At 44.9% G+C, this 22,485-nt stretch overlaps 1 protein-coding gene across 1 annotated transcript in view; it reads left to right on the forward strand.

Moving 5' to 3' along the window:
- ANKS6 (ankyrin repeat and sterile alpha motif domain containing 6) overlaps positions 1-22,485 on the forward strand; it is an 81,965-nt gene that overhangs the window by 54,386 nt on the left and 5,094 nt on the right. The window contains exons 8-15 of the mRNA XM_069730520.1: positions 362-411; positions 3,489-3,689; positions 5,625-5,751; positions 11,129-11,298; positions 11,387-11,576; positions 12,025-12,092; positions 13,246-13,362; positions 14,124-14,220. Of these exons, the coding sequence (XP_069586621.1) occupies positions 362-411; positions 3,489-3,689; positions 5,625-5,751; positions 11,129-11,298; positions 11,387-11,576; positions 12,025-12,092; positions 13,246-13,362; positions 14,124-14,220 (1,020 nt within the window). The remainder of the gene's footprint in view (positions 1-361; positions 412-3,488; positions 3,690-5,624; positions 5,752-11,128; positions 11,299-11,386; positions 11,577-12,024; positions 12,093-13,245; positions 13,363-14,123; positions 14,221-22,485) is intronic.

A 22,485-nucleotide genomic window follows, 5' to 3' on the forward strand; every position in this document is an offset into this window, starting at 1 on the left:
AATATCTAGTAACATTACACATCTGATGCTACAACACCTTTCTCAGCTTCACCTACTAGTACCCTTATTTCTCTCGAACCTTGTGTCCCCCCTCCACTCCTCCATCTGGATGGGCTCCATTTATGTTTCCACAGTTCCCCTGTGTGTTGGTACTTTGCTATTAGTTTTTTTATAGTGAAGTCCTTTTTTTACATGTATTATCCTTTAAAGCTACTTTTATGAAACATAGAAACTTTTCCTTGTAAAGCTATATACCAATACCATTTTGTGGTGAACATAGTTAATCTTGATGATTTTAACTGAGGATCTAACTAAAAATGGCTTTAATTTATTATAAATTGTTATCTGTATTTCATTTTAGGTCTCGGAACCACAACAACTGAGAATGATGATTTACTACTGGCCACTATGGTAAACTTTCATTCATTCTTATAACACTCAGTGGGTGCAATAAGTATTGAATATGTCACCAATTTGCTAAGTAAATATGCACTGTTCAAAAGGGAACACTTAAAAAACACAATGTAACTCCAAGTCAGTCACAGTTCTGTGAAATCAACCTTTCCAATTATGAAGCAACACTGATTGTGAATCAATTTCTCTTGCTGTTGTTCAAATGGAACTGACTGAGGCAGAAATGATAGGCAAATAGCAAGACAACCCCTATAAAGGAGTGGTTCTTCAAGGGTGACCACAGACCATTTCACTGTTCCCATCCTTATTTTGCTGTTGTTTTGGTCACTTTTATATTTTGTCATTGCTCTCACCCCTAGAGGTACAGTAGCATGTGGTGGAGTCTACAACTCACAGAAGTTGCTCAGGTAGTGCAGCTCATCCAGGATAACACATCAATGCGAGTTGTGGCAAGAAGTGTAGCTGTGTCCGACAGCACAGTGTCTTGAGCGTGGACCAGATACCAGGAGATGTGGAGGGGGCCGTAGGAGGGCAACAACCCAGCAGCAGTACCACTACCTCGACCTTTGTGCCAGGAAGGGCAGTGCAAGAGCCCTGCAAAATGACCTGAAGCAGGCCACTAACATCTATGTGTCTGCTCAAACTGTCAGAAACAGACTCCATGAGGATGGTATGAGGGCCTGACGTTCACAAGTGGGCGTTGTGCTTACAGCCCAACATCATGCAGGATGATTGGCATTTTCCAGAGAACACCAAGATGGGCCAATGCGACTTTGGCGCCCTGTGCTCTTCAAGGATGAGAGCAGGTTCACACTGGGCACATGTGACAGACGTGACGAGACACCATGTAGAGCGTTTTACTGCCTGCAAAATCCTCCAGCACGATCGGTTTGGCAGTGGGTCAGTAATGGTGTGGGTGAGCTTTTCTTTAGATCGACGCACAGCCCTCCATCTGCTAGCAACAGGTACCCTGACTACCATTAGGTACCAGGATGAGATCCTCACACCCATTGTGAAACCATATGCAGGTGCACTGTGTCCTTGGTTGCTTCTGATGCATGACAATGCTAGGCTTCATGTGGCTGGAGTGTGTCGTCAGTTCCTGCATGATGAAGGTATTGATGCTATGGACTGGCCCGCCCATTCCCCAGATGTGAATACTATTGAGCACATATGAGACATCCATCATGTCTCGCACCATCCACCATCCTCGTTGCACCACCGACTGTCCAGGAGTTGAATGATGCTTTATTCCAGATCTGGGAGGAGAGCCCTAAGGAGAACATCCAACGCCTCATCAGGAGCGTGCCCAGGCGTTGTAGGGAGGTCACACAGGCAACTGGAATCCACACACGCTACTGAGCATCATTTCCTTGTCTTGAGGAATTTCTACTTGCTACTGCGCAGTTACTCGCTGGCGCCTGCGTAGAAGAAGGATAAAGACACTGCCCACAGAAGGATGGATAAGGTTTGGATAATGGCACGAGTGCAGGGCACGGGATTTCGGCACCACAGCTGCACATTACAGAGCACGAGAGGGAGTGGAATAGCATGATAATGAAGACAGGAGGCAAAGATTTCTTAGTCACCTCACACCCCAGAGCCTGGAGGAAATCATTAACATAACAGATTAAAGGTACCTTCACACATAACGATATCGTTAACGATATCGTTGCTTTTTGTGACGTAGCAACGATATCGTTAAGGAAATCGTTCTGTGTGACAGCGACCAACGATCAGGCCCCTGCTGGGAGATCGTTGGTCGCTGAGGAAAGTCCAGAACTTTATTTCGTCGCTGGACTCCCTGCAGACATCGCTGGATCGGCGCGTGTGACACCGATCCAGCGATGTCTTCACTGGTAACCAGGGTAAACATCGGGTTACTAAGCGCAGGGCCGCGCTTAGTAACCCGATGTTTACCCTGGTTACCAGCGTAAAAGTAAAAAAAACAAACAGTACATACTTACCTACCGCTGTCTGTCCCCGGCGCTCAGCTTCTCTGCACTCCTCCTGCACTGACTGTGAGCACAGCGGCCGGAAAGCAGAGCGGTGACGTCACCGCTCTGCTTTCCGGCTGACCGACGCTCACAGCCAGTGCAGGAGGAGTGCAGAGAAGCTGAGCGCCGGGGACAGACAGCGGTAGGTAAGTATGTACTGTTTGTTTTTTTTACTTTTACGCTGGTAACCAGGGTAAACATTGGGTTACTAAGCGCGGCCCTGCGCTTAGTAACCCGATGTTTACCCTGGTTACCCGGTGACCTCGGGATCGTTGGTCGCTGGAGAGCTGTCTGTGTGACAGCTCTCCAGCGACCAAACGGCGACGCTGCAGAGATCGACATCGTTGTCGGTATCGCTGCAGCGTCGCTGAGTGTGAAGGTACCTTAAAACTCAATTTCTCAACAACTACACCGCAGCCATGAGGCATACATGTAGAACTATTTTAACAATTCTATTACCTGTGTGCCCATAGTAATAGCTTAAAATTGTCAGATGACAGATTTCCTTTAAAAATAGAAATCTTGCAATTTTCACACTGACCTCCAAAGCTTCCTCTTATTTCAGGAAACAACGTGTACACTGCCACAATGGTCAGCCCTGGACGCCATTTTGTGTAAAGAAGTATCTAATCAGCCTATGCAAAGGTCATTGTGAAGGGAGGGCGAGCAGGGTCAGCTGTGACATCATATATTGTAAATGCTGGATCCTGTGATGTTACCTGTCAGTGTAATCCTGACTCTGATAAGATGGGGTCTGCTGAAAACTCTTCCTGGAAGAGCAGGAACTATGTGTCGATAAAAAAAATAGTAATTTACTACTGTGGTGTTGTTTTTTAAGATTTGTAAAAAGAAAACATTTTTTATTACCTGATTTAAACAATATCTAATTATTTGATGATACATTCACTTTACTATTTTTTGGGTGCCAGTCAGTTTATTTCAGTTGAACTATAGGAGGGCCGGATGATGTGACTGTAATATGGTTGTGTTATAGTCCTATATAACAAGCATTAGTGAAACTTTTTTTTAATACAAATTAGAAAGTAAAATTCTTCAAATGTTCTTTCTGTCCTACAGCTAAAGAATGGTGCTCCTTTTGCTAAACTCCCCAATGACAAGCTAAAGGCTGTGATACCTCCCTTCTTGCCTCCATCAAACTTTGAGCTGTGGAATTCTGATCGGTCCAAGATCAGTAAGGATGGGAAACTGGAGCAGACTCGAGCTTCAATGGCCCGACTGTCAAAACCCAGCTGTCACAGCAGTGGAAACTCTGATATTGTAAGTTGAGGACACACAAAAAATTGATAAGTTAATGAAGCAATAGTCCAACATCCAATTGTTTCCTCCAAGATTTACAGCTCCACAGCTTCCTTGCAAAAGAAAAGTTAGTTCCTTTCACAGAGTTGTAGCTATGGCTGTGTTCACATTTGTTTTTTTTTTCTTTGTTTTTTTTTTTATAAACAAAGGTGGTTACAGATCCTCAAGTAGGACATTTGATGCCCATACGAAGTATGGTACTGATTTATTTCATCAAAGGCTCTTGATGACATTTTTCACCAGATACATGGGATGAATGCTACCGTATATAATAATATCCATCACCCATAGGTGCCCCAACATAAAAAAAACATGTTTAACATACAGTAGGTACAGAAAGTATTTAGACCCCTTTAAATTTTTCACTCTTTGTTTCATTGCAGCCATTTGGTAAATTCAAAAAAGTTTTGACACATTAATGTACACTCTGCACCCCATCTTGACTGAAAATACCAAATGTAGAGATTTTTTACAAATTTATTAAAAAAGAAAAACTGAAATATCACATGGTCATAAGTATTCAGACCCTTTGCTCAGACATTCATATTTAAGTCACATGCTGTCCATTTCCTTGTGATCCTCCTTGAGATGGTTCTACTCCTTCATTGGAGTCCAGCTGTGTTTAATTAAACTGATAGGACTTGATTTGTAAAGGCACACACCTGTCTATATAAGACCTCACAGGTCACAGTGCATGTCAGACCAAATGAGAATCATGAGGTCAAAGGAACTGGCCAAGGAGCTCAGAGACAGAATTATGGCAAGACATAGATCTGGCCAAGGTTACAAAATAATTTCTGCAGTACTCAAGGCTCCTAAGAGCGCAGTGGCCTCCATAATCCTTAAATGGATGACGTTTGAGACCACCTGAAGTCTTCCTAGACCTGGCCGTCCAGCCAAACTGTGCAATCGTGGGAGAAGAGCCTTGGTGAGCGAGGTAAAGAAGAACGCCAAGATCAGTATGGCTGAGCTCCAGAGATGCTGTAGGTAGGTGGGAGAAAGTTCCACTAAGTCAACTCACTGATGCCCTCCCAGTCAGGCCTTTATGGCAGAGTGGCCCGACAGAAGCCTCTTCTCAGTGCAAGACATATGAAAGCCCTTATAGAGTTTGTAAAAAACACATGAAGGACTCCCAAATAGTGATGAGCGAGTGTACTCGTTGCTCGGGTTTTCCCGAGCACTCTCAAGTGACCTCCGAGTATTTGTTAGTGTTCGGAGATTTAGTTTTCATCGCGGCAGCGGAATGATTTACAGCTATTAGCCAGGCTGAGTACATGTGGGGGTTGCCTGGTTGCTAGGTAATCCCCACATGTAATCAAGCTGGCTAACAGGTGAAACATGGTGGTGGGAGTTTCATGCTATGGGGGTTTTTTTCAGCTGTAAAAAAGAATGGCCGAGGATCCCCAATTCCAGGTGTGAAAAATTTGTTGCATCATTCCCAAGAAGACTCATGGCGGTACTAGCTCAAAAGGTTGCTTCTACTCAATACTGAGCAAAGGGTCTGAATACTTATGACCATGTGAGATTTCAGTTTTTCCTTTTTAGTAAATTTGCAAAAAAAATTTTACATTTTTTTTTTCAGTCAAGATGGGGTGCAGAATGTACATGAATGGGGAAAAAATGAACTATTTTGAATTTACCAAATGGCTGCAATGAAACAGTGAAAAATGTAAAGGGGTCTGAATACTTTCCCTATACACTGTATATGTTTTTTTTATTGGTCTCAGTGGGATACAATGCTGAAATTTCCTTCTTTTAAATTGAAACTTCCCAAGTAAGAAACCCTTTATTACTTTCCTAAGTCAATGTTTAAGAAAAAGTAATTGATTCAAGACAAAATGTTCTAGGGGTTTTGTCCAAATGTTTGTTTTCTCTATGATGCTGTTTTCTGTTCAGACCTCAGTCAGCAGAGCGCCAAGAACAGTCAAATTTCCTTCCTTGCCAAGAAGCCCCGCTTCGCCTTCAAATTCAGGCAACTTTAACCATTCCCCACATTCTTCTGGTGGCGCTAACAGTACTACAGGTAAGGAAGGATGGCCGTACTACATAGCCGGTCATGTAGTCAGCTGATTTAGTTTGGGCATTAGAAGTTTGTGTAAAAGGCAAATCCTGTGCGCATGTGATGCTAGCTGTAGTGAGCCAGGTGTCAATCAAGGTGGAGTGGGTGCGGTAGGAATCAGGGGGCCGTGAATAGGCAAATGTATTATTTAATTTCTCTAATTTTATGAAATTTTTTAACCGTCTTTAATCAAGCATAATACATAATCAAAAAACATCTTGAATAAAGAAGCTACATAGAAGGGAAAGGGAAGGAGGGAGAGGAGGTAATACAAGAACAAGTAGTCTTATTTTACTAGAGCCCATGGGGTGTGGGTGGTCGCGTTCTCCACCACTTCCATTTGTCCTAGCATAGTGGGCGTTCTCTGCAGAGAAGAGCCAGGACGGAGAACGCACCCACATACACTGTATGCATGCTGGCACTGACCGTGTGCTCTTGACTATTCTCATGCACACACATGTGGGACAGTACTCAGTCTGGGAAATCAGAAGCGATGGATTGCCCTGAACATGTATAATGATGCACCGAGCTCTTGGCCACACCAGGAGTGCACTGAGACATCCTTGTTTGTATGTGAATTAAAAATGCTCAGCTCAAAATAATAAAGGGAACACTTAAACAGAATATAACTCCAAGTAAATCAAATTTCTGTGAAATCAAACTGTCCACTTAGGAAGCAACACTGTTTGACAATCAATTTCACATGCTGTTGTGCAAATGGAATAGACAACAGATGGAAATTATTGGCAATTATCAAGACACACTCAATAAAGGAGTGGTTCTGCAGGTGGGGACCACAGACCACATCTCAGTACCAATGCTTTCTGGCTAATGTTTTGGTCACTGTTGAATGTTGGTTGTGCTTTCACACTCGTGGTAGCATGAGACAGACTCTACAACCCACACAAGTGGCTCAGGTAGTGCAACTCATCCAGGATGGCACATCAATGCGAGCTGTGGCAAGAAGATTTGCTGTGTCTGTCAGCATAGTGTCCAGAGGCTGGAGGCGCTACCAGGAGACAGGCCAGTACACCAGGAGACATGCAGGGGACCGTAGGAGGGCAACAACCCAGCAGCAGGACCGCTACCTCAGCCTTTGTACAAGGAGGAACAGGAGGAGCACTGCTGAGCCCTGCAAAATGACTTCCAGCAGGCCACAAATGTGCACAAACAGTTAGAAACTGATTCCATGACGATGGTCTGAGTGCCCGATGTCCACAGATGGGGGTATGCTCACAGCCCAACAGCGTGCAGGACGCTTGGCTTTTGCCACAGAACACCAGTATTGGCAAATTCGCCACTGGTGCCCTGTGCTCTTCACTAATGAAAGCAGGTTTACACTGCGCACATGTGACATGTGCACTGTCTGGAGACGTCTTGGAGAGCAATCTGCTGCCTGCAACATCCTTCAGTATGACCAGTTTGGGTCAATAATGGTGTGGGGTGGCATTTCTTTGGAGGGCCGCACAGCCCTCCCTGTGCTCGCCAGAGGTAGCCTGACTGCCATTAGGTACTGAGATGAGATCCACAGACCCCTTGTGTGAGACCATATGCTGGTGCAGTTGGCCCTGGGTTCCTCTAATGCAGGACAATGCCAGACCTCTTGTGGCTGAAGTGTGTCAGCAGTTCTTGCAAGATGAAGGCATTGAAGCTATGGACTGGCCCGACCGATCCCCAGACCTGAATCCGAATGAACACATCTGGGACATTATGTCTCGCACCATTCACCAACGTCACGTTGCACTACAGACTGTCCAGGAGTTGGCGGATTGTAAAAGTACATTTCTTCATTCCTGTCATGCACTTTGCATTAATTCCTGAAATGCACCTGAAGTGTTAATAAACTACCTAACAGCAATTTTGAAAACGCTGAGGGACACTTGTTAGTGTATCTCCGGCAGCGTGGTGAAGTGGTCACATCTCCGATGTGACTGTTCTACTCGTGAGATCGACGTGGGACATTTGGGATTATGTGCACTACAGCTGACAGGTGAGTATATGGTGATTTATTATTTTACATTATTTCTAGGAGACAATGGCATCGGGGATTTGGTGTTAGGTGAGTATAATGGGTTATTTATTTAAATATGCATGTTATTATTTTACTTTTTTTGGAACTGTGAGTACAGGCATCGGCTGATGAGACTACGTCTCCCATCAGCGGCTCCTGCTGTCATTGTTATCAGTGACCAGCAGACGTAGCCCGATGGGAGGAGTAGTCTCATCAGCCAGTGCCTGCTGACCTGTGGTAAGCTTTTTACCACAGGTCACCGCTTTGGGTCACAGCTGCGGGGTCACGTTGCCATCTGACAGCGTTACCCCGCATTGCTCTGACTGACGGTCTTACCGGGGGTGGCGTTGCCGCTAATAAGCACCACTGCGTCGGCATTTCCTATGCGGTCACACAGATGAGAGTGGGAAACACCATAGGAAGCCAGTATAAAACTCAAACAAAAACTGAGCAAATCCACAAACATTTTTGTACCTCTGTTTTTGCTGCAGATTTGACTGACTCAATTGAAGTTAGTGGGTGACAAACGCTGCAGAAACGCACAAAGAATTGACATGCTGCAGAAAAAAACGCACTGCAAATACTCAAAGGAAATGTACTGATCATGTGCACAGCACTTCAGGATTGTCATTAATTAGCTTGCATAAGGTTTCCATAGCGTTTTTGGCTCATTTCCGGTCAGAGAAAACGCATTGAAAGCGCACTGTATGCACACAGCCTTACTGTACCTCATATTCATTCTCGCCTGGACTATTACAACTCTTTACTAATCGGCCTCCCTCTTACTACACTCTGCCCTCTCCAATCCGTTCTGAATGCTGCAGCCAGGATCATATTTCTCACCAACTGCTACACTGATGGGTCTAACCTCTGCCAGTCATTACACTGGTTACCCATCCGGTACAGAGTCCAATATAACTTCTCACTCTCGCCCATAAAGTGCTCCATTTTTTATGGTTCAGCATAAACCATGGTTTAGCACACCCTACATCTCCTCCCTCGTCTCCGTAGACCACCCTACCTGTGCCCTCCGTACTTCTAATGACCTGAGGTTAACAGCCACAATAATCCGAACCTCCCATTCCGATCTCCAAGACTTCTTGCGAGCTGCGCCAATTCTTTGAAATGCACTACCCAACACAATTCAATTATTCCCAATACCCACAATTTTAAGCGTCCCCTACATATGCATTTCTTTTGACTGACCTATCGCCTCACATCAATTATCTAACTATCCCTCTTTGACTCATACAAAATTTTCTTCAAAACTCTGTTCACACCCTCCATGCACTTAATAGCCCTCTGTATCCGTACTGTACACACACTGGCTGATGACTGGTTCATGTAGCATTATGTGCATACACTAATTAGTATATTATGGCTGGATCGTATAATATCAGCACATTTTACCATTTACCGTATTTTTCGGACTATAAGACGCATCGGACTATAAGACGCACCCAGGTTTTAGAGGTGGAAAATAGGGAAAAACATATTTGAAGCAAAAAAATGTGGGAAAATATTTAATAACATAAATGACATACTATTATATGTGGTGTTATTATATATATTAGTATGTTATTATGTTGGAAGCTGCGGGTAGATGATGGCGCTGCGGGACCAGTGTGGTGTCTGTGAAGTACTATATGAAGACTCTGGAGGGTGAGTATAAGAATGGAGGCACAGGGCTTATATTGAAAGCACCACTCCAGAACTGAAAAATAAATCTGGAGAGCTGCTTTAAAATCCGATGGGAGAACTATGACTCCCAGCATCTCCTGCAGATCCTGTGGCATGCTGGGTGTTATAGTTCACCAAAGGATTGGCAGAGTGATTTATTGTGTGTTGTAAAGACTAACCTCTTAATTGTGGCAGCCAGCCACACTGTGGTGAGGTAAAAGCATCCCATGACTGCACACACAGAGCTCTCCCTCTTGTTGCCTCTCCACAGCACAGATTATAAGAGGAAGCTTGCAGATTCTAGTGTGGTGTCTGAAGGACCTCTGATGACATAAGAAGAGGGAGGGCTCTGTGCTGTCATGTGATGCTCCAGCCCGCCCACTTCATGACATCACACAGGTCCTTATGCCCAGCATCCAGCACAGCCCAAGCAGGTATGTGGCGATCCTGTCTCCCGTGGCCCCTGCTGCTGCCCCCTCCTCCACTGGACACAGATCTCCCCAGCTGCTGCAGGAATCCAAGGCTGGGGAAACCATGTGTGTCTGCTGCTTAAGCGGAGTGTTCATTTGCTGCTCCCCCTCACTGCTCTGCTGACAGGTGGGCGGGGAAGCGGTTAATGAATATTCACTGCACTTAATCATCGGGACCATGTGGTTTCCCCAGTGCTGATTCCTGGCAGCAGGGACATTTTTCTGCCTCCTGAAAGTGGGATCCCAGGGCGATCCCACTAGCCGCTGCCCCCCCTCCACACATGTTACATCCCTACCATAAGACGCACCCACACTTTCCTCCCAAATTTGGAGGAAAAAAAGTGCGTCTTATGGTCGGAAAAATACGGTACCTTTCGTGTATCCCCTATTTCCTCATAGATTGAGCAGGCCTCTCACTCCTTTTGATATCTGAGTTATGCTTATTCTGCAATGTCTTTATTGCCTGTACAGGTCCCCTCTAAAATTGTAAAGTGCTGCGGAATAATTTGGCACTATCGAAATAAAAAGTATTATTAATACCTCATATGTTGATTGGATTAGAGTAGTGCTGTATTTAGAATAAAAAATATACAGATATTTTTGTTCTCTTCAACTTTACAAGTAGTTTAACTATTTCCGAATAGCTGCAGCTACAGGAGGAGAGAACGGACTTTCAGGGAAAGCCAGACTTCCCATAGAAAAGGCAGATATGGCAAAAGTGTTCCTAATCCGTCTCCTCCATGGAAAAGGCAGATATGGCAAAAGTGTTCCTAATCCGTCTCCTCCATGGTGTAAAAAAGTATGCCAGTGCTGGTTCAAAAGGCGGCATAGCCATTCTTGACAAACCTGTGCATTCCTTACACGAAAACAACCATTAACACAAAATAGTCTTGAACGGTTAACGAAATGTTTTCCTGGTAATCTTTTACAAACAACTTTTATCATAAACATTATTACAACCATGTAATAGAATTATATTCCATAAATTCCTCTGAACTACTGATTGAAATTGACAGAGTAATCCATATCTTGTTTTCTCATTACATTTTTATAAAATGCCAAATTCAATGAGAACACAACCCATTTCACTGGTTAAGCTTGCTTTCATATCTTTACAGGGCTTCAATGTAATGGCAACTAATATCTCGTATGTATAATCCCATTTATTTTTTTTTATAAGGGGGAAGCGCAGATAACGTCTTGTCACAGATAGCAGCCCAAAGACGAAAAGCGGCCTCTTTGTCAAAGCAGAAAGAAACTGTGGCCCAGAGTCTGGTAAACACAACCAGCGGATCTGCCGGCCCAGAGCAGCCAGTTGTCCTCCCTACGAGCAATGGACATCTACCAAAGGTGACTTCGCTCACTGACCCAGACAAGCCTCTCGTCTCCTTATGTGGCCTAATTTCTCATATTTCCCTCTTCTATTCATTTACCTTAGAAAATTGAAATTGTGAAGCGACCTCCATCCAACACTTCCTCTACCTCTAAGAGCACGTCTCCCACATTGACACCTTCACCGTCACCCACGCCAAAAGGGCGTCTAGCCGAGTCATCTGTATCGTCTTCCTCTTCTCATAAACACTCAAAGAGCAGCGGGGGCTCCAGCAGCGGGACCATCACCGATGAAGGTACATAGGTCTTCCATTACTGAACATCTTGGTCTCTGTACTTACTTTGTGTGAGCCTGAAGAAGCGTGTACTCGTGCGAAACAACTGCTGCTCATTTCACTGATGTCTTTGTCTGCAGTCCTGTGTCCAAAGTAAAGTGCATTTTACTGAAATTGCCGGTGGTGAGTGCCGCTTCTCTCTCTCCTCAGACTTTTCATGATCTTTTACAAGACTATTAGACATCGCTATTATAACCTGGATGGTTTTTGTTTGTTCCTATTTTTCACTGTAACTGGGTGTAATGCTGGTGCCAGAATTTTTTCCCTTTGGTCTCTTGACTTAAAGATACAGATTTTTTGCTGAAGTTAATTCGTTTTATAATATTACTCATCAAAAAGACTACTCCAAATCCCAATACCGGTATCAGGTTCCTGATGATATGCTGCTATTATTTTTTTATATTTGCAGATGAACTCACTGCCATCCTGAAGAAGTTATCATTGGAGAAGTATCAGCTCATTTTTGAGAAAGAAGAAGTAAGATATTTGACTCCTGTGTTGATTATAAAAGAGCATTAATGCATGAACACTGTCTGCAATGTATGATGATTGATCTGGTGGTGAAATGTATCTGATGTGGCTTTGTCCAACAAGATAAAGTGATATCTGTTTTGGAAGATCACTCCAAATTGCATGGAAAATAGGTCTAGGACGAAACCAATATGCATAATGTATGATAGACTGAAAATTGGTCTTTGGCAATCTGGCAGTGTGGTCTTCTCAACGAGATGGTCCGTTATAAAGGTATTGGGTGGCTGGCGTAGTTGTATCTTGTATGGATGGTTATTGTGCCAGGATCGACAGGATCATTCTGCATGTTGGTGAGTGCCCCAGGGCTTGGACACCCTCCAGTTATCCTCATACTAGACGGTAAAGGGGTATCCCAGTGGCAGAGAAGTGACGCCGCCTTTCATACTCGTAGCTAAAGAGTTTACAAAAAAATAAAATATATATACATTTTTTTTTTGTTAAATCTTTAGCTATAAGATATGTATTATTTATATATAATCTGCAAGTTCTGTTCCAGGGCAGCGCGGAGTTTGTTCTTCCTATGTTTTTGTGAACTCCATATGTCTCCCATATATAAAATGTAGTGATGGGTAATAATACATCTTTTTAAGATAATTGTGAATACCGTATATAGTAAAACTTCATTTTTCTTGTAATGCTGTTGATAAATATCATATTCCGCTCCTTATCCTTCTTATATTTTCTTTTTACTTTCTTCCTGCTGGATATGTGTCTTTCTGCATCTTACTGTCTACTCTTCTTTCCGGTCTGCTAAGAACACATGGTAAGGGGCAGCCTTGTGGAAATGTATGTAGTGGGAGCTGGGCAGGTCTCCAGGCATGCCAGTGTTTGGCTGAGTGGGCTGGGTAGCTGTTCTAGGACTCCCATATTCCACCCACATCCACCTTCGGATCGGTACATTCCCGTGCTTGTTGGGCTCAGTATTATATGTAGTGTGTTCTATGTGTGCTCGTATCAATTCCTATACACGGAAATGAATCCTGTCTTATTGCATGAGGTTTAATAACTTCAGGGAACCTGTGTGATTCATTCTCATTACTTTCCTTTAGGGTAAGAAGAAATTCATTATACAGTGATAGGTATTGTGATTTCTCCATAGGTGGACATGGAAGCTTTTCTTACACTGACTGATGGTGACCTGAAGGAATTGGGAATAAAAACAGATGGTTCCAGAAAACAGATTTTGGCAGCCATTTCTGAACTCAATGCAGGAAAGGTGAGTATTCTCCATAGCGAAAATGAAATGTGGAGGAAACAACATTACTGGACAGTTTAAAAGGAATCAGTCACCATGCAGCATAATGTAAGAAACGAGACCCTGATTCCAGCAATGTGTCACTTACTGGGTTGCTTGCTGCAGATTTGATAAAAATAACAGCACAGTATCAACTGCAGACCTAGCAGTTTTCTAAATGCCGAGCTCTGTATAACCCCGCCAATACCACTGATTGGCAGTTTTCTGTTTACACTGTGCATAGGCAGAAAGCTGCCAATCAGTGGTGGGGGCTGGGCTACACAGACCCCATGTATATGGAGGACTACATGGCTGCAGGTTTACAAGCTCTCTATTCATAAAATCATTGTTTTATCAGCTAGAGATTATCAAAACCACAGCAGGCAGTCCAGTAAGTGGCCCATCGCAGGAATCAGGTTCTCTGTATCTACATTATGATGCTCTCGTATTATTGTGGAAAGAGTACCCCCTATTCCAAGCAGGACAGCACACACTGACATCATAGGCAAATATCATGCAGGATTATTAAAGCTCCAATGACAAGTCTCAGTAATGTCTGTTTCCAATAAACCCTTTATCAAGCCAGACCACAGGAATGTGGGAAAGGAGTCTCCACGGGACTTAGTGACTGATGTCATTCATTTGACCTTTCTTTGCAACTGATGCTGGTGCTTGTGTGATGCTGATGAAAGCTCAGTATAGCTAATAACTACCTTGACTGTTTTTTTTTCCTCTTCCTCAAGGGTCGAGAAAGACAGATTTTACAGGAAACCATTCACAATTTTCATTCCTCATTTGAGAGCAGTGCTAGTAATACGCAGCAAGCAGGGACTCACCAGTGTAAGTACTTACGTTCTTTGGGCATGTTTTCAATAAAGATGTCGGGGTTAAAGTAATCTTCTCAGGAGACCTTAGACGTCCTGCACCTAGAAATATGCTTTTCTGTCAAACCACACATGTAAGTGCAGAATGAATTCTACGGATGGCTCGCCTCATAGAATCCACCGGAAACTGGTCCCTTAAAGGGAACCTGTCACCAGGTTTTCCCATATAAGGTACAGCCAGCACATGTAAACCCTATGTGTCAGCATTCTAGAATGCGGTCTATATGTCCCCAATGCGCTCTAAATAAAATAAATTATAGCTTTAATTATACTCACAAAGGGCGGTCCTGTCCGATGGGTGTCACTTTTCTTGATCTGGCACCTTCTCTCTTGCTTTGTGTGAATGACGCTTTCTTTGTCATCCACACAGTGTCCTCGGCATCGCGCTCTTTCTTCTCTGTAGGGCTTCTTTAACACTTACCGTGGTTTTACGGCCCCAATAGATTTCTATGGGGCCGCAAAAACGGGACACAATAATTCCATGGTGTGCCGTATGGCCATGAGGGCCATATTTACGGCTGTGAAAAACATCGAGCCTGCTCAATCATTTTCACGGCTTACAGATATGGCCCCCATTGAAAATCAGTGGGGCTGCAAAAACAACGGAAGCTTGTTTTTGCGTTGCACCGTGACTTCCGATTTTAGTATGGGAAACCCGAAAAACGGTGATCCGCAAGTTTTTTGTGGTCTGTTATTGCAGCAGACCATGAAAGTTGCACCAATACAGCCCGCAAAAACGAGCCACAAAAAACCCGGTAAGTGTAAAAGAAGCCTAATGCGCGTGCATGGAGAACGGCGAAAGAGTGTTAACACATGCACACTACAATACTTTGCTCTGCACTTGTCCAAGTGTATTGAGTGAGGTTGGGTGGAATGCACCCGGACGTATGCAAATCGCATATCACATGACCCATGTGCAAGCTGTGAAGCTGTGAGGATTCCCAAGTAGGCAGTCACCCCAAGCTTGGATAACCTCTTTAAATGAGAAATTTAACATCAAGTCACCTCATCTTGTAAGTGGCCAAGCCCTATAGAACAATGCCAGTCTGCTGATGTTTTGCTGTGCTCTCAGCTACTTTCTAAGCCAAAGGGGTAAAGCTTGATAGGTAAAAGTTTTTTGACACAAGATTCACGGTTGCCATGCAACATATTTTTCGGAAATCAAATAAATAAGCCGTAGCATAATAAGTTGATAAACATGCAATGTGTAAGAGCACGTTAACACCATTGCCATTTCACAGGCAAAACCCAAGAAAAAGAACAAAATGGGCATGTACACTATAGTAAGTAAATAGTAATAGTACATGTCAATAACATTGGGTACTTAGTTAACGCTATTTTGATAAAAAATGTAAAAGCAATCCCACCAATGTGTAAAAGGTCAGAGCCGGACAAGTGCTGGAATGTTCAGTCACCTTTCCATGGGAAGCCATATAGATGAAATGTCTTTCTCAAAAAGGGGAGCCAAGTCCCTGTTTGACGAAGTAAGAAACTACAGGAAAACCAAAGAAATGGGCCAGAGCATAAGTTGGTATACATACAATGTGTAAGAGCATGTTCAAACTGCGGCCATTTCACAGACAAACCCCAAGGAAAAAACAACCAAGTTAATCAAGCACTCTGTTGATGTACTAGTTCTGTTTTTACTTATTATAGGGTAAAAGTCCTCTCTGGTCCAGGTGCAATGCCTAAATTTTCTGGGGATGTTGTTTAAAACAATCTGATCCTTGAGGCGTCGAGCGAGAAACCCTCTCCATCTCTGCATGAGCACCCTAGGCAAGATGGTGGCAACTCTTGAGGTGGTTCCTTTCTTTGTTTCATTCCAGACCCTTGCATAATGCCCTTTTGTCTTGTTGGGATAGGTCAGATCTGTCCCTCTATCTGCTGGTCCATCTTCTATTCCTCGTCCGTCAGTCTCTCGAATGGTCATTAATATCGACACTTTTAATATCGGGTTGCTCCTTCCATCCTGTTCAGTGTCAGATTCTGGCAACGGATGCAAGTCTCCTTGGATGGGGAGCGGTTTTCTGTTGGTTCTTTGTTCAGGCCTCTTGGATTTAGCAGTAGAGGCTTCTCCCAAACAAAGTACTGGAGCCATCTGCCTCTCAATTCTTCTTTGGCTGCACCTACTTTCGGGTCTACCCGGGTGGAACTTGGAGCTGGTCAGCCATGGCAGAGGTTGCAAGAATTTTTGATTAGGCAGAAAACAGAGTGCCGTTGATCTCATCAACCCACTTACCTGAAGTTACAATTTGGACACAGATTTTTTTAAGCTGCAAAGGGTTATTCGCAAGAGAATGGTCACTTAAGCGAGATCTTTGATGGAACACTACAAACTTCAATCTCGTGTCATCCAGAGTAAACTGCAAGATGCTCTGTTTTGTGGCCAGGTCCTGAGATCCTCTAGTGGTTGAGGTCGAAGCATTGGCAAACCTTTGGGCACCGTTTGCCCTCCTGTACATTTTTTCACCTTTGGTCATTTTACACAGACGTCTCAAGAAGCTTAGGTCACGGGATTCCAGCCATCCTGATCGCCTCAGGCCCCGAAGATCCTGTTATGAGGACTTGATCAACCTCCTGGCAGACATACCGTGAACTTGCCCGCACGTCCACATCTTTTTCAGGGTCCGCTCGGCCATTTGAATTCATGTTCGCTCAATTAGACATCATGGCTGTTTTAAACCTGTGATATTGTGGGCATCAGAACTGCTCAATCCAGTTATCCACACTATGGTTACTTCACAAAAACCCTTTCGTTGTGTATCTGCCATCACACTTGGAAGTCTTATTTTCGCTTGTCTGAGACCAACGAAGTTCCCGATGTCCTTCTTCCTGCCGGTACTCCTCACCTTTGTGCAGTTTGGCCTGGAGTCGGGAATGGCTTTTTGTTCCTTCAGGGGCCAGGTTCCTGCCTTGTCTATTTTGTTTGAGAGAATTCTGGCTTTCAAGCCTCAGGTCAAGACTTTTCTCCGTGGGAATAGCTTACCTGAGGCCACCATACTGCTCCTTCTTGATTCCCACCCTCTGAGCCAATTAGAGGCCTCTCACCATTTTTTCTCTCTGGTCAGCTGGCTTTTATTATAATAATTGTGATTTTTGTATATGTATCATATCGGATACAAGGATGTTGCTCTATATAGAGTGGGTACAGAAAGTATTCAGACCCCTTTAAATTTTTCACTGTTTCATTGCAGCCAATTGGTAAATTCAAAAAAATCATTTTTTTTTCATTACTGTACACTCTGCACCCCATCTTGACTGAAAAAAAACAGAAATGTAGAATTTTTTGCAAATGTAATGAAAGAGAAAAACTGAAATATCACATGGTTATAATTAGTGATGAGCGAGTGTACTCGTTGCTCAGGTGACCTCTGAGTATTTATGACTGCTCGGAGATTTAGTTTTCATCGCGGCAGCTGAATTATTTACAGCTACTAGCGAGACTGATTACATGTGGGGATTCCCTAGCAAGCAGGCAACCCCCACATGTACTTAGCCTGGCTAGTAGCTATAAATCATTCAGCTGAGGTGATGAAAACTAAATCTCCGAACACTAACAAATACTCGGAGGACAACAGAGCAACGAGTATACTCGCTCATCACTAGTTATAAGTATTTAGACCATTTGCTCAGGCAATCATATTTAAAGGGAATCTGTCACCTAATTGTGGGCCTATATACTTCAGCCACCTCCATCAGGGGCTTATCTACAGCATTCTGTAATGCTGTAGATAAGCCCCCGATGTAACCTGAAAGATAAGAAAAATAGGTTAGATTATACTCACCCAGGGGCGGTCCCAGTGCGGCTCCTGCACAGGCGTACTTTATCTGCCCTGTTGAAGGCAGAGCAAAGTACTGCAGTGCGCAGGTGCTAGGAAAGGTCAGAGATAAAGTACGCCTGCGCAGGAGCCACGACAGGAAGCAAAGGAGAGGACGTCGTCGCATAAAGATGAGAGGCGCCAGACCACGACGCCCATTGGACTGGACCGGACCGCACCGTACCGCCCCTGGGTGAGTATAATCTATCTTGTTTTTCTTATCTTATCTTATCAGAATGCTGTAGATAAGCCTCTGATAGCGGTAGCCACAGTTTATAGGGCCAAAATTAGGTGACAGATTCCCTTTAATGTCACATGCTGTCCGTTTCCTTGTGATCCTCCTTGAGATGGTTCTATTCCTTAATTGGAGTCCAGCTGTGTTTAACTAAAATGATAGGACTTGACTCCATTTCAGCAAAAAGTCCAATATTTTATTGATATCTAATGTAAAAATCTAGCATCCAAATTGGAAAGACATGATAACAATGGGGTCCATAGTGGTCTGAAGCCGACACGTTTCAACAGTTCAGGTCTTACTCATTTTCCACTAGGGACCCCATTGTCATCATGTTTTTCCAATTTTGATGCTGGATGTGTAAATTTGTTATCAATAAAATATTGTACTTTTTAATGAAATGGAGTTTCACGCTGGAGATTTCTTTCTCCTACGCCTCATTGGGGGACACAGAGCGTGGGTGTATGCTGCTGCCAGTAGGAGGCTGACACTAAGTGATACAAAGAAAGTTAGCTTCTCCCCTGCAGTATACACCCTCCTGCTGGCTCTCAGCTAACTAGTTCTTGCTTAGTGTCTGTAGGAGGCACTTGGGTCTGGTTCAGACTCCAACGTTTTTATTTTATTTTTTCCTTTTCTGTAAATTTTTATTTTTTAATTAACGGAGTGAAGGGGGCGACGGATCCTTTCAAGGTTCCGATCTTCCCCGAATCATCAACAGGCGAGAACGCGGAGAGTTCCTCCCCGTACCCTCTCCTGCGACTTGGGAAGCCATGCCTGAGCTCACTTCAGGGGCAACGGTTCCTTCGAGTCCCGATCTCCCCACACCAGCAGCAGGCGACCACATGGAGTGCCTCCATGTATCCTCTCCTGGAGCCAGGCCTGCAGCCGGACAACTGGCCCTGTCCACCCAAGTGCTTGAACTCCGTGGATGTACAGAGGTCCCTCTCTTTGGCGTCCGAGCAGCCCCCACTGTCCCACCACGGTTAAAGCGGATGGCACAAGGAGGCGCACGGTTCCTCTCCACCTCCCGAACAAAGGGATGATAGATTGAGGTTTATCCCTCTATCCCTGCACCTGCAGCAGAACAAGAGAGTGCGTGCGCTTTCCTCGGCGCTGAAACCCAGTCATCGCGACGGGCTCCATGTCGGGACGCGCATCGATGGTGAGTGGATCCAGTCAGCGATGCGCCTCTGCAGTGGGATATTCACATGCTGACAGGCAGCCTCAGCTTCCCTGTGGCCCACCTCCCTGAGGTAACGCTGCGACCGGCTGCAAAAATTTAGCCCCTGGCTTCGGACGATGTGTAGGCCGCATCCCGGAAGCCGCGCCCGCACTATGGCGTGCTAAGGCAGCTCCGCCCACTTTTTCTGGCGCTTCTTCCCTGGCACGGGAGCGAACGCTTCCCTCTGCAACGCTGGTATTGCTCACGCCAGCTGATGAAATTTAGGCCCCGGCTTGGGTCTATTTTTGGAAGTCACCATAGCGTCTGTGGCTCCGCCCCCAAATTTGCGCCTCTCGCTCTCTGCGAGACTTTACCACCTCTACAACTCCCGGTGGCCATCTTGGTCCACCCTGCCAGCACACACACACACAGGGGCTATAATTTTGCATTAAAGGGGCACAACAACTCTGCAACCGAGTAAGGAAGTACTGCAATGGCCCATATCCCTGGTCTTAAAGGCACAGGACCAGTGTTCCTGGTCTTAAGGGCAAATGACCAGTATTCCCTGGTCTTAAAGGCACATGACCCGTATTCCCTGGTCTTAAAAGCACAGGACCAGTATTCCTGGTCTTAAAGGTACATGACCAGTATTACCTTTTCTTATGGGCGCATGACCAGTATTCCCTGGTCTTAAGGGCACATGACCAGTATTCCCTGGTCTTAAGGGCACATGACCAGTATTCTCTGGTTTTAAGGGCACATGACCAATATTCCCTTGTCTTAAAGGCACATGGCCAGTCCTAGTTCCCTAAGTGGACTTCGTCACTGCTGCAACCCATGGATTCTCTGACAAGAGATTGAATCCCTCCGTGAACCCTCTGTGGCTCGGAGTGCTCGCGGGATCTATATAGATGTCCCTTTCCTTCATGCGAGCTGTCTGCTAGCAGGAGCCGCAAGTTTTCTAGAAACATACAGGCGTCTAGAAACATGCACGCACCCAGAAAACGAAAGTTTCATTTTCTGATCCCTCACCAATGGTTTGCTGAGAACAAGTCTCTGAATATGGATCGGATATTGCCTTGGTTCTGGACTCACCAGAACTTCAGAAAAGGATGGATTCGCCTATTTATATCATCAACCAATCTCTAGATTGACGAGGACTTTGGTTCTACTCTAGATCACACAGCGTCCATCATGAGGAAACTAAACTTCCTTGCAGAGCATTTGCCATTCACCCTGACAGGTAACGTCCGGATAAGCGATCCACTTGACAGAAACCTCTGCAATTGCGGTATCCTTTTTTCAGTCAATATGCAAACACGCAGGGTGTCCACTCCACGTATACCCACCTAAGTCGTGAGATGCCATGCTTGGTCTGATTCTTAAGGGCAACGGGTCCTTTTAAAGGTCACTGATCTCCCCACACCATTGATAGACGAGCACATGGAGTGTCGCCTCCATGTATCCTCTTCTACAGCCAGGCCTATCGCTGGACAACCAGCCCTGTCCACCCAGGGACCTTAACTCTGTGGATGTACAGAGGCTCCCTTTTTGGTGTCCAAACACACCCTCTGCATCTCCACTGTTTAGCAGATGATGCGAGAAAGAGGACGTTCCCTCTCCACTTTCCTGTTAAGAGGATGGTGGATCGAGGGTTCATCTTTTATCTCCGCACCATCAAAAGAGAGCGGCGATAGTAAGAGACGTTTTTTTCCTAACCTTTTGCATGAAACCGCGCATTCTGCCACTTGGCATATTAACCAGGTAGAATCTCCTGTGGTATACCTACCAGTATCCCTACCCGATGGGTCATCAATTAAAAATACAACGGACTGTCAGATAGCAAATCTAGTTCGTTCCGTCTTGCGGCCTCCAGTTCAGCGCTATACCCTTCCTTAGCCACCGCATGTGTTGCTAGAGCAATCGTCTCTTGGTCAGAGACCTTAACTATTTTGTTTTCCTATAGACTCAACCAGCAGTGGATCAGTTGTCCAGGACAGTCTAGATCTAAGGGATCTTGGTTCCAAAATGGGGACCGAAAAGTAAGACCGACCCTGAACCTCAAACTTCTTCCCCCTTCCTCAGATGGAGTTCCTCTGCTCAGCCATTACTTCAACGGAAAAAGGTGGAGTTTCTGGCATCCACCGACATTCGGGATGCTTACCTTCACATTCCTTTGTTTTCCCCTCTTCAAAAATTCCTTCGCTTTCCCTTTCTCGAATAGCATTTTCAAATCAATACCTTGTCCTTCGGCCTTGCTACTGCACCCAGAGTGTTCGCAAGGGTTATGGCGGCTGTCACTTTCCTCTTGCACCCTAGAGGCATGGTCGTCCTGCCCTATCTGGTCGACTTTCTAGCTGCTCTTCCAGCCCTGCGCTGAGTCATCTATATCTCTTGCTATACCCTCTCTCCTGGGCTGGCAGCTAAACTTACACAAGTTTTTTCCTCATTTCCAGCCCAGCAGATATCCTTTTTTGAGGATGATCCTGGAATCTTCCAGCGGGTTGGTGATTCTCCCTTGAGACAAGGCCGTGCACTTCAACAGGGAGCTTGCGCACTTGTTCACTCATCCCCTCATTCCATTAGATTTGCTAGAAGGGTTCTGAGGAAAATTGGTGATGACAATGGAAGTGTTTTCCTTCGCTCCTCTCATTTTTCTGCAATGGCTAGTTCTACGGCAGGTCCACTGCCTTCTGGTGGGTCACCCCATCCGTTTCAATCGGACAATCCCACGTCTGTCGCATACGTCAATCATCTAGCAGGTACCCACGGTCAAGCATCATGACCGAGGTAACTCACATTCTCTGTTGGGCCACGATCTATCATTTGGTGATCTCGGCACTACACATCTCAGGAGTAGAACTCAGGGTGGCGGATGCAGTCAGGGTCCCGCCTCATGTGAGTGGGAACTTCACCCAGAAGTCTTCCATCACATCTGTCTTCTCTGGAGCACTCTAGATGTAGGTCGAATGGCGTCCACACTGAACGCCAATGCACTCTAAGTTC

Source organism: Ranitomeya imitator, chromosome 6 (assembly GCF_032444005.1).
Source record: "Ranitomeya imitator isolate aRanImi1 chromosome 6, aRanImi1.pri, whole genome shotgun sequence".
NCBI lineage: Eukaryota > Metazoa > Chordata > Amphibia > Anura > Dendrobatidae > Ranitomeya > Ranitomeya imitator.